At 34.1% G+C, this 13,461-nt stretch overlaps 1 protein-coding gene across 1 annotated transcript; it reads left to right on the top strand.

Moving 5' to 3' along the window:
- The first annotated feature begins 8,035 nt into the window (after positions 1-8,035).
- Positions 8,036-11,621, top strand: LOC133310159 (trihelix transcription factor ASR3-like). The gene is made up of 3 exons (XM_061511062.1): positions 8,036-8,874; positions 9,324-9,377; positions 11,023-11,621. Exons 1-3 carry the CDS (start codon positions 8,208-8,210, stop codon positions 11,304-11,306), a joined length of 1,005 nt encoding a protein of 334 aa, XP_061367046.1. The 5' UTR covers positions 8,036-8,207; the 3' UTR covers positions 11,307-11,621.
- Positions 11,622-13,461: the final 1,840 nt, after the last annotated feature.

The following is a 13,461-nucleotide window of genomic DNA, read 5'->3' as shown; positions in this document are numbered from 1 at the left end:
TATCGAAGGCTCATCGGACGACTGGTTTATTTAACTATCACTAGACCATAGTTGAGTTATTCAGTTCATATTCTCTCACAATTCATGCAAACTCCAACTGAAGCTCAGTATCTGGCTGTCCTACGCATCTTAAGGTACATAAAAGCTAATCCTGGACAAGGATTATTACTTTCATCTAACAATGATTTTGTCCTTCGAGCTTATTCAAATTCAGATTGGGCTAGTTGTCCCTTAACCAGGCGTTCGGTTACTGGTTATTTCATTATGTTAGGATCTTCTCCAATCTCCTGGAAGACAAAGAAACAACCTACGGTCTCTCGTTCCTCTGCTGAAGCTGAATACCGTGCCATGGCAGCAACTACTGCTGAGTTACTATGGCTCAAATCATTCCTAGCCTCTCTTAATGTTCAACATTCCATGCCAATGCAGTTGCACTATGATAACCAATCCGCCATGCACATAGCTGCTAATCCTGTGTTCTATGAACGCACCAAACACATTGAACTCGGCTGTCATTTCGTGCGTGATCATGTATTACGAAGAACAATCTCCACTTCATATGTTCGATCAGACCAACAACTTGTAGACATTTTTACAAAGGCTATTGGCATGAAGCAATTTCATTTTCTTTGTAGCAAGTTGGGCATTTTGTCATTACATGCTCCAACTTGAGGGGGATGTTAGGATAAGATCACCCTTGATCTTAGCCTCCAGTTTGTAACAACAGTTTGTTTCCTAGTCTGTAGGTTAATTTGTTAAATACAATCATATCGTTTGTTATTATTTCTTCCTATATGTTTTGTAACAGTATCATGTATTTATTGGCTTCAAGCCCTCATTATTCAATAACAGTTTTCCAGTATTCATCAACGTTTCATACGTTTCTATAGATCGTTCAATATCTTCTTAAATGACATAATTTTAGTAAAGGTATTTTAGTAATTTGTTTATTTCTTTATTATATAAATTTTATAAAAAAAAACCTTATTAATTTTCTTAATCCTTAAAATTTTAAAATTATAAAAGATAATTTATCACGTGAAAAAATGATAAACCCAATTAATATCTACTATCGGGTGGATTGGTTTAGACTTTAGGGGTCGTTTGGTATGTGATATTTTTTAAGATTTTTGGAAAATTAAATTTTTTTAAACTTTTAATTCTCGAATATTATCGTAAACTGAATGTAAAAATTATATTTCTGAAAATCGAGATTATCAGATAATTTTTTTTTTTTTTTTACCAAATGTCCCCTTGTATATAAGTGACAGCGACACACCGTTACATCAATAATGTGAGGTTATATATTGGACACGGTTTTCAGTGTCAATACGGCAGAGGGAAGATCGCCAGCTTGCGTCAGAGAAACTTTAAAACGAACGGTCATACGTCGTCGTTAAGGAAATTAAATTGTGTGTTTATTCCAAATCGAAATCCAAGTGTATGTAATACATATGTATTCACATGCGTCATGCATTGAAAAGTGATTTTTTTTCTAAGTACTATCTTATTAATAAAAAGTAAACGATTTAATATAAAGACTTTATATTAAAAATATTTATAGCATGTTTGGTAATAATTCATTCTGAAAAATAATATTTTTTTAAAAATTCTCTCAAGAAACTTTTAAAACAATTTGACTTAAAATAAAACTAATCCTTAATTAGTTGCACTTTTTTCGGTAATAGTTGCATAATTATTTATCTACGTACGTGTTGATCTTGGCATATTTCATAGACACAACTTTAAGATTTTCTGAAATTAATAAAAAATTGTATGCTAGTGTGCAACTTTATTTGGAGAGATTTCTAGTAAATCAGTAGTTAGCTGAAATAAATTTTCTGAAAAAAGGTTATTTTCTCTATGAACTTTAAGTAATCCTTCGATTAAACTACTCTCTACCTCTTAAATTTTTAAACTTCTCCGTGGATGTACCTCCCTCTATTATTAATTTTTATTAAAAAAAAAGCAGTCAAAGTAGAGACTCGTGAACAACCTAGAAAAGCATGGCCTCAGGTATACAATGATACAGATCACTATATATGAATAACATTTCCATTAACTTTCCACATTCATTTACTTATTGCTATTCTTCATTCATCTTATTTGTATTGTCGATGCATATTTTAATGTTGATGTTGTATTTGTTGCATGCTTAATTATGGAATTGTTTTTGCTTCTACTTCTACTTCCCTTCAGGGTCACATGGAGAATATGACATGCTACTCAACATCAAATTTACATTAAACAACTCCATTGAAACATGTGCATCCTTCCAACTTCATGCCTATTTATGACCTTCCTATTTAGCTTCAAGAAAATGACTATGCATGGTTTTGTTTGTTACAATTCACTGGACAAATTATTTATACAATTTATTAAAATGGTTAATAATTTGTTAATGGTTATTGAATATATACATGTGGTAATATAACATATGGTAATACTCTCAATTGCCTAACTCTCTAAACTAGGCGATGCTTAAAGTAATGATAGACATGGATGGTAGGTTGAGTACGACCTAAAATATGATGCTACAAATGGGTGATGATATTATAAAGATTAATATATTTAAATGTTTTTTATTTAAAAAATAAATGTATGTTGTGATTTTATTAAGGTTAAGAATGACAACTTTAATATATTGAAAATTTCTTATAAATTGAACTGGTGTCAAATTTTTAATAATTTTTTTCTCAAAAAATATTAAAATATGGAAAATATTACTCTCCTTTTACATGAGATAACTTATCTCATTTTCTCTCACTTCGATTTTCGCACCTCACTTTTTTCTTCTTATTCTTTTTTCTTGTAATGGTGGGACCCACTCATTTTCCCTCTACCACATAAGATAACTATCTTACGTGGAAGGAGATTAATAAAACCCTTAAAATATATACGTAAATCATATAAATCATAAGAGTCAAATTAAATTTTAATTCTTAATTATATTGTATTACAAGGAGTAAACAAGATAGTGCATTTGACTATTATAAAAAAAAAACATTATTATTATCATCGTGAGATTCAGGTAAGACATCCCTAAATATGTTAATGGTTATTGAATCTATATTATATTAGGGTTTTTTAATGGGTTTTATGTAACATGATATAACATCATTTTCCTAGACACACATTAAAGAAGTGGAGTCCACATGTTTTTCTTTCTCTTTCATCATTCCACTTTCTCTCTCCATTTTTTTGTGTGTGTTGGAAACAACACTTAAATCATGTAACATAACACTAATAAAACCATTTTTTAATCTGTACGTGAAGATTTGTTTTTTCTTATTGACGTCTTTTGTAGCTATTAATCATGACATATAGTGAATAACATGTTAGAGTCTCTTAGTTTGTTAATTTCTTTCTCTTATTTGGTTTAGTTAGTTCAACTCGTTCTTGGTGTATATAATGAGGGTTCTCAGTTGTAAACTTATTCATTCATCCAATGAAAATAATAAGCAAAGCTCCTTTTTCTCTTTCTTGTATTTTTAATAGGTGGCTTGGGAGAATAATTTTAGAAAGGTTTGGTGAAAAGTGATTCTTTGATAACCATTGATCTCGTTAAGCTGGATGTAATTCACTTTATCTTATGTCAAACCTGATTCATTATGTTTTGGATCGAAGGTGGGAAATCCACATAAACCATACTTATGGAGAAGGGAACGAGTATCAAATTTCCTGCCTTGGGATGCATACAAATATAATTGGAGTGTCTATATTTTTTAAACTCCACCTGGTGTGCTCAACTGCTTTGGTGTAGGGTTTTTAAACTCACTATGAGATGTTATATGGGAAACCTCCAATTCTGATCCATTTGCGAGTTTTTTGGTGCCTTTGTTATGCATCCACTATTTTATCTCATCGCACTAAGTTTTTTCCATGAGCTAGGAAGGCAGCTTTTGTTGGATATAAAGATAGGACCAAAGGATACTTGTTACATGACCTAAACTCTCATGAGCTTTTTACTTCACGCAATGTTGTGTTTTATGAAGGAATCTTCCCATTTTAGTCAAATACACATCCTCAACCTCATATTGACTCACCCTCTTTGCCACCAGACCTTGAGACCTTCCCTGACTCTTATGATTTGACCTTCCCTTTGACTACACCAATTACTCCATATACTGAACTTTTAAGCTCCAACCAAAATACACCTGGTACCAATTCAAAACAACCCATACCAGTTTAGAGACCAATTATTCATCTTCAGGCTCACTTACACCAGAAATGGCTGCTCTTGGTCGATCATCTCGAGTTCATGCTCTTCCTCACTATCTCATTGGCTATCATTGTGGGTTTTCTGTTACTCACGATACTTAGTCCTCTCCAAGTACCCCATTTATCCTTTATATGATGTATTATCGTATAACCTTTGCTGCCCATCTTACAAACGTTTTTGTCTGAACTCTTGTATCCACTTTGAACCTCATACCTATTCACAAGCTGCTGCACATAAAGAATGGCAACAAGCTATGCCAGCTAAACTTGCAGCCTTGGAGCAAAATCAAATGTTGTCTCTTGTTGAATTACTTCCCATTATGTAACCAATAGGTTACAAGTAGGTCTACAAGATTAAGTACCGTTCGGATGTCACTATTGAGCGTTATAAGGCGAACTTATGGCGAAGGGATTCACGCAGCAAGAAAGGGTTAACTATTTTGATACGTTCTCCCATGTTGTGAAGCTTAACTCGGTTCAAACTCTCCTAGATGTTGCTGTAGTAAAAAAATGATACCTTGCTCAGCTTGATGTGAAACACGCATTCCTCCACGGTGATCTTAACGAGAAGTTTATATGCAGCTTCCACCTGGTTTGCAAACTTCTCATCCCAACCTTGTATGCAAGCTCCAAAAGTCTTTGTATGGCTTAAAATAGGCGAGTCGCTAATGGTACGCCAAACTTTTATCAGCCTTAATCTTACTGGGTTATGTCCAAACTAACTCAGATCATTCCATGTTCGTTCGACACACCCCTTCAAACCTTATAGTACTCTTGGTATACGTGGATGACATAGTGCTTTCGAAAGATTTCCTTGAAAAGATCAATCGAGTGAAGTCTCACCCTGATGCTAAATTCAAGATAAAAGATCTGGGAAATCTGAGGTACTTTATGGGGCTTGAAGTGGCTAGATAAAAAACTGGGATCATTGTCAACCAATGAAAATATACTCTTGAGTTAATCTCTGATGTTGAGTTGTTGGGTGCAAAGACTGTGTCTACTCCAATGGATCCCTCTTATAAGTTATCTCGTGCGCAAGGGACCATGTTGCCTGATGCTACCCCATATTAGACGTTTGGTTGGTCGTTTACTTTATTTGACCACCACGCGTGTTAACATTTATTTTGTCGTTCAGTAGTTGTCGCAATTCGTTTCATGTCCCTCTGATGTTCACGTGGCAACTGAGAATTGTGTCTTGAGGTATCTAAAAGGGTGTACAACGATTGGGTTGTTTTTCTCAGCGTCTACCAATCTTCAAGTGAGTGTTTTTGCTGATGCAGATTGGGCCTACTGCCCAGATACAAGGCAGTTAGTTTCAAGGTATTGTGTTTTTATTGGATCATCGTTGGTAACATGGAAGGCTAATAAACAAAATACCATTTCACGTTCTTCATCAAAAGCTAAGTATCGAGCCTTGGCAAGTCTTTTGTGTGAATTACAGTGGCTACAATATTTGTTCACGGACCTGCACATTCTTTGGAGCAAACCAGCGTCAATGTTCTGTGATAATAGATCAGTTATTTATCTCGCTCAGAATCTAAAGTTTCACCAGCGTTCCAAGCATATTGAAATCGATTGCCATGTTACGCGTGATAAAATTGTATCTGGGTTGATCCATTTACTTACGGTGAGTCCTACTTCTCAACTCGCTGATGTGTTCACAAAGCCTTTAGGCACTCCATCCTTCAGTTCCATCATGTCCAAGATAAGTCTCGCAAATATCATGCGTCCATCTTATGGGGGGGAGGTGTTGCAGAAGTTCAGAAGTGAAGGAGTTTGTGATGACGTGGTTCGTAGAACTATTAAATTGGTCTGGATAAAGGAAATGAGATAGCTGACGTGGATGGAAAGGATGTAGTTGCTGACGTGTCTTTTGTAGCTATTAACCATGACAGATAGTGAATAACAGATTATGGTTTAGAGTCTGTTAGTTTGTTAATTTCTCTCTCTTATTTGGTTTAGTTAGTTCAGCTCGTTCTTGGTGTATATAATGAGGGCTCTCGGTTGTAAACTTATTCATTCATCCAATGAAAATAATAAGCAAAGATCCTTTCTCTCTTTCTTGTATTTTTAATAAGTGGCTTGGGAGAATAATTTTAAAAAGGTTTGGTGAAAAGTGATTCTTTGATAACCATTGATCTCGTTAAGGCTGGATGTAATTCACTTTATCTTATGTAAAATCTGATTCATTATGTTTTGGATCGAAGGTGGAAAATCCACCTAAACCATGCTTATGGAGAAGGGAACGAGTATCAAATTTCCTGCCTTGGGATGCATACAAATATAATTGGAGTGTCTATATTTTTTAAACTCCACCTTATGTGCTCAACTGCTTTGGTGCAGGGTTTTCATCCTTACGTGTGATTCAGAATTGAGATGCAATTTTTTCTAATTTTTTGTTGTTACCTATCTATATGTATCCCCTAAAGTTGATGACAAAATAAACTTAACTTTTCTTTTAAATTTTTTCTCAATTCTAAGTTAGTAATGCCAATGAAACATTTTTTTAATATTTTTTTGATGCCAACAAAGATTTTGATTCACTTTATTGGCCTCGTAACAAAGATTTGGATTGGAATATAAGAATCCCCCATTATAAATAAAATTATAATTTCAATATAAATTTTTACTTATCAAGGTGTTCTGAAAGACTGAAAAAAATCAAGAGAATTTTCCGTCACTCAAGATTTCTTTTGAGAAAAAACAAAACAGTAAATTTCTATAAAATGCTAAATTGCGTGAATCCTGAGCTTTCTCTGCTCATGTTGTATTTTTGTTGTTGCATATTTGATTCAAATATTACACACATGCGGAAACGCTATAAGCATGTAACAGATGGAAACCTGAAGCGCAGTAACGCTAAGCATTTAGTACCATATTAAAATAAAAAAATTTATTTTATTGCGCTAGCTAACAAATAGTAATTAATGTATTCGATTTCTTTTAATCCAATAAATACATATGGGTCACACCTCACACAATAGGCGTGTGAATATGTGATAAATTATTATGAATTCACTTAAAGTGTGAGAGGGTAGTGCCTATCAGCACTGTTACTTAATCAAGGTGGTTTTGTCAAAGGCGCAAACAATGAAGGAAATAAAGTGGCTTTAATGGAGGGGGCCATCCTTAAGCACAAACATTAACCATTAAGCAAAGATTATAGGGAAAATTATTCGATGGGATAAGAGACGTTAGTGGTAGGGTAGTATGCCCTTATCAACTCATGGTCCACACATCAAATATGGGCATATAGTAATACTTTTGTGTGAATATGAAAAAAGAACTATTTAAAAGGGGATTCGGTATTATTCACCTTTGATTGATAGCAGATTTTGAGAAGGTGAAAAAAATAAAAAAAATAAAAATACAATGCTTATGGTAACATCAAGTGGTTGTAGTTGGTATTTTATACGTTATATAGAATCCCCAAACAGGAAGGGAAAGCTACCCATTCGTATTTCATATTTCATTACCCACAGAAAATGACCAAAAACAAGAGTTAGGAAAACACTTAGGATAGATAATGAGATGAAAGTGTTGTTTGAGGAATTTGATGTCAAACCAACCCAACTAGTAACCTTTGCAAATAAAGAAAATCCCATTAATTGAGAATTAAAGATAAGGATATGACCCCAATAAATAGTAATCAATAATAATTATTAATAAATAAAATAAAATAAAATAAACCCTTATTAAGGGGTTAAGGGTCAAGAACCTGTTTAGTGTACACTACAGCCAGTAAAAAATAAAAATAAAAACCCCATTTTCACAATCAAAAGCCACAAAAACCCCTCTCTCTCTCTCAGTCTCTCACTCACACTCTCTCTTTCTCTCTCAATTTTTATTTTTCTCTGTCCCTTCATTCTTACGGAGAAAAACCATGGGCTAACCCTCTCTTTTCTAAACGCCGTAACGGACATTCTCAAAGGCACCGTCACAAACAAACCCGTGCGAGTCACGTGCCTTCTAAAAACCCTTTCTTTATGGCTTTGGAGCTAACTTCCAATCCCAACTCCGTTGACGGCGAGCCAGACGGAGCCGGTAACGGTACGCCGCCTTCCTCCGCCGCCAACGGCGGCGATGACGGGAGACCGGCGGCGAGGCTGCCGCGGTGGACGAGGCAGGAAATCTTGGTCCTCATACAGGGAAAGACCGACGCGGAGAGACGGTTCAAACCGGGACGAGCCTCCGGTTCGGCGTTCGGTTCGAGCGAACCGAAATGGGCCTTGGTATCGTCGTACTGTAAGAATCACGGGGTGAACCGGGAACCGGTTCAGTGCCGGAAGCGGTGGAGCAACCTCGCCGGCGATTACAAGAAGATCAAGGAGTGGGAGTCTCAGGTAAGGGACGAAACGGAGTCGTTTTGGTTGATGAGGAACGATTTGAGGAGAGAGAGGAAGTTGCCCGGTTATTTTGACAGGGAGGTGTATGATATCCTCGACGCGTCGCCGTCGCCGTCGTCTGCGGCGGCGGGGACGGCGGCGTTAGGTCTTCCTACGGCGACGGTGACAGAGGCTGTGGGTGATGAGGAGGTGCACCTTTATGACAGTAATCGGAGGGTGGGTGGTGAAGATGGATTGTTCTCGGATTGTGAGAGGGACGAGGTTTTCGCTGCTGCCAAGGATGTTCCTGCGCCTGTTCCTATCTCAGGTTGGTTTCTTCATACATTTTGTGACACCCTTTGTGATTTTATTCAATTCTACTGTGTTGTTTTGTCTCATGTTTTTTCGTTTATACCAATGCTGTTGTGTTGTCCCTTATGAAGTTGAAGATGTTTTAGGTATAATACTAACATTCGTAGCTTGGGGAACACCCTTTTTTCGTCAATTCTGTTTTTGTTAAATTTTTTTTTTGTGGTTTTTTGAAATAATATATTTTCTTTTGTGACTTTTTATATTTTAGCAATGATGTTGTACATAGGAGGCCAAGACTAGTTAAAGGTTATAGGTTAGAATTGAGAAATAGTCTCTTTTGCAATTATATAAAGACAAGACGGCGTACGAGAATTTCTCTCGTATTAGTCGGGATTTAAAACGTTGTATGTAGCATTTTTTGATTCTTTAATTTTCCTTCTTGATTTTCTTGCTTTTGATTTACAGAAAAGCAATGTCAACTGCTGCTTGAAGGCTGCCAAGGGGAAGACAATGCTCAAGGTAATGTTGAGTTCTTAATGGATTTGACGATAGATTGAAAATCGTATATATAGTTTCGAGACTGAAATTATATGGTTAGAATAGCATTTAGCGCTGGTATTATGCGGAGTTGAAACCTTATATTTGTTCTAATATGGCTGCTTGTTCTAATTGTTGGTTTCATGATCTCTAACACTAATCTTAAGACAGCTTTGATATTTTTGTGTTAAAACTTAGAACCATGGTCATCTGACCAAAGATGATCTACGAGGCTCTAAACCTTATGTTTATGTCCTTCTCTTGTTTTCAAAGTATGGTAAAGTTGGAGCTTATTGGCCTCTTGAGTAAGCTAAAAAGTAAAAATCCATTTGTGACAGCTTGCTACCTCTCATTATTTTATATGTTTGTTTCCCCATGTTTCTGTTGTTGCTACTGATTCCTCTCAGCAGCTGCATCGTGATAAGTGCGAGAGTCAAGTCAATTGCTTGCTTGCTTCTACGTTTAGTTTTCTGATTTGATATTTCTCATTTAGATAAAATTATGAGTAAATATCTTTTTCGGTCCTTAGCAAATTTTACGATGTCCGCTTTAGTCCCTAGCAAATAAAAAGGCTATTCGTGGTCCTTAAGAAATTCAAAATTGATCCATTTTAGTCCTTTCGAGGGACTAATATGGTCTTTTTTGAATTTGTGAGGGACCACGATTTCAACTAAATGGATCTATTTTAAATTTCTTAGGAACCACGAATAGCCTTTTTATTTGCTAGGGACTAAAGCAGGTATCGTGAAATTTGCTGAGGACCAAAAATGATATTTACTCTAAAATTATCTCCTATACACATATAAAAATATATGGAGTCATGTGAAGAAAAGAGAGAAAAAAATGGGTCTCACGTACTTTTATATGCGTATACATGAGAGATATTAAACCCTGTTACATTTGGAATTTCAATAATGCCATGACATTTTATTTTAGTTTTTCATTCCTATATTATCCATACTTCCTGTACAAGCAGCTTTTGCTGGCATCCAAATCTCATTGTTGTAGATCGAATTTGTAAGCTCTAGTACAAACAAAATGATGTCTTATTTGAAGACAAAAATAGTAAAAGGCTAGCAATAAGCCACTTTTTTAGAGATTGTATTGTTGAGTCAGGAATTGATAGGATGGGTCATTCATTGTGTCATTTTTTTACTTAAAATTATCTTGAAAGCTCTGGTATAAATCATGTGTCTCTACAAAATGAATTTGATTGAAGTTCGATTCATGTGAATGAGTGATGTTTACAGGTATATTAGCCCGAATAATGGTGCTTATACATACTAACGTTTGCACATTTCATTGTATCCCACTTTAGGTCTCGTTGTTACTTTTTCTTAAATGGTCCACATCCTAGGCATACCCAAATAGTATGAGTACTATCTTTTACAATTCATGTCTCAAAAGAATGTTATTCATTTATCATAAATGGCAATCTGTTTCTTAGGCACTAGCTTTGGTTATGCCATGATTTAAACTTTCGAGCTTTAGCTTAGACTGTAGCTACATAAAATAGTCATAGGCATAGGATCATCAAAAGTTCTGGTATGACAATTACAATGTCTAGGAGTTAACTGATGATATTATTATATATTTAATTTGTTTAGACATTCTTTTAATTCTGCAGGTGCTACCAATGAGAAACAACCAGCCTCAAATCCAGAAATAGGTTCTACATCTCAAGGGGGACGCAAGAGGAAGCGTCTTGCAACCGATGGAGAGGAGGAAACACTGCAAAATCTATTAATTGATGTCTTGGAAAGAAATGGGAAGATGATAAGTGATCAATTTGAAGCCCGGAACATGAATTTTCAGTTGGATCGCCAACAGCAGAAAGACACTGCAAGTAACATAGTTGCTGTACTTGATAAGCTTGCAGATGCTCTAGGGAGAATTGCTGATAAATTATAATGATAGAAGAATCAGACTAGTGTGGATAATAGTTTGGAGTATATACAATAGTGGTTCCCTTCATTTATCTCAGGATAGCTTCAGAAGGTGAATGTCACACCTGTTCCTGGTTTTTTTCTCCTGCCTGCATATACCACCTTTTTGTGGTTTATTATTACTGCCATTATAACATTTTATTCACAAATTTGGGGTTTTTTCTCCTGCATTTGGAAGTTACTGCATTTATTCTCTTCTTTCATTGAGGCTATAAGAATCTTTCTCTCAATAATAGTAGCGGTTGTACAGATGATATAATTAAGGTGCATTTTTATAAGTTGTCTCTGATTGGTGCTCTTCCTGTATTTTGTTTTTCTGGCGCACAGTCATCTTTCTCCAGATTTATGGAATTTTTTTTTTTATTGAGTTAGCAATAATATTGTGAAAAGAAGTCTGGTCCTTGGATTAGCTTGTTTTACTTTACATTGTATTAAATGGTATAACACAAAAAGTGGTTGAGAAACGTCTTATATGTTTTTGGGAAATACTTATCTTATGTAACGTAAGATAGTTGTCTTATGTTTATGTTGCACACTCATAAAATTGTGTTCATTTTTTCTTTTCATTTTTTAATTTTTTAAAAATTATGGGCTTCATAACTTTGTTTCATCAATATAAGATACCTATCTTATGTTACATAAGATTAATAACTCCTGATATTTTTTAATACATTGCATTAGCTTGTTTTACTTTATATTGTATTAAAGTGGTATAACACAAAAGTAGTGTAGACCCTCTTAACCGCTATGTAGCACCGATACCGACACGGGACACATGACACATTACGACACGACACTCCGATACGTTAATTCTAAATAATGTTAGATTTCGACACGTTACGACACGTTTTGATATTAATAATATTTTTAATTTATGTAGTGTATATTATATTTAATATTCAATATAACAAAAAATGAATTTAAAATTATATTATACATAAATTTTGCGAAGAAACATAAGATATCCCAAATATTTATATTAGACTCAATAAAATAGTAATTGTAATCCAACGAATCTAATAGTTGGAACTAAAAACTCAACGCAACGCAACCTTTAAAACTTTTTTTAAATTTCTATAACGCGTGTTGGAGTGTCGGGGAGTGTCGGAGTATCCGAGAGTATCGGAAAGTGTCGGACACGACACGTCAAGATTTTTGAAGTGTCGGTGCTTCGTAGCTTAACCGTATACATTTGAGAAACCTCTTATTTCAATTAATAAATGGATTACTTAGGCGATATAAAAAAACAACGCAAATCAATAGAATCACGTTTTATTTGAAGAAAAGAGACATGAAGATGGCGGAACTTGAAGAGTGATACAATTTGTAACAAGTCCAAGAAAAACATTTTAAAAAGTTAGTACATAATACATGAATGAGCTCAAAGTAAATCTATTTTTCTACATGCATAATCCATAGCTTGGAGTAGTTGAAAGAAAATTGAAAAATGTATGGAAAATATATTTGAAAAGCTTTAGAATTTCAAATCATTCTTTTTCAAGTCAAGATCATTCATAAAAAATGATTGGAAGCAAGATAGAACGAAGTGTGTCAATATACTAAAGAATGAGAAATTGTAATCAAAATTTGTAATCATTGAGAAAATCAATAAAGATAAAATTATCTTCTACAATTTCACAATGACATAATTTTGAAAAAATTTAGGTTGCAAGAGAGATTTTTTGTTTTTTAAAATACCCTATATTTTTTCTTCAAAACCCAAAATGACATCGGTTTAAGGTTATATAATATTAATTTATCTTTTTTCATCTATATTTATAAATAAATATCAATATAAGTATCAAGTGAGAACACGATAAGTAAAAGTAAATGAAATGTATTTTGACTATACAACTATGCATTGATGATCAATATTAAATTATTATTTTTTGGTAAATTGATCAATATTAATTTTGACTATTCATGAAAGTTGAAAAAAAGAGAGTCTAAAAGTAACTCTTCTCCCATTTTCAGTTAGCTCCATGACAAAAAATATTAATTTTAGATAAGAAAATGATATAAATAATAATAATTTTTATTATTATCACATAATTTTAATTTTATTTAAAGAATTGTAATAACTTAAGCTTTATGTTCAAATATTTATTTTATATTTAAGT

This window comes from Gastrolobium bilobum, unplaced genomic scaffold (genome assembly GCF_033153095.1).
Source record: "Gastrolobium bilobum isolate Gb01-03AN ecotype WA unplaced genomic scaffold, APGP_CSIRO_Gbil_v1 utg24462, whole genome shotgun sequence".
Lineage (NCBI taxonomy): Eukaryota > Viridiplantae > Streptophyta > Magnoliopsida > Fabales > Fabaceae > Gastrolobium > Gastrolobium bilobum.
This window is presented reverse-complemented; position numbering and strand designations above follow the sequence as displayed.

Excerpts from the sequence above, each read along its gene's own strand:
- LOC133310159 (XM_061511062.1), top strand. The coding sequence starts at position 8,208 with ATGGCTTTGGAGCTAACTTCCAATCCCAACTCCGTTGACGGCGAGCCA. Across the intron at positions 8,875-9,323 it reads TGCGCCTGTTCCTATCTCAG|AAAAGCAATGTCAACTGCTG; the intron begins GTTGGTTTCTTC and ends TTTGATTTACAG. Across the intron at positions 9,378-11,022 it reads AGGGGAAGACAATGCTCAAG|GTGCTACCAATGAGAAACAA; the intron begins GTAATGTTGAGT and ends TTAATTCTGCAG.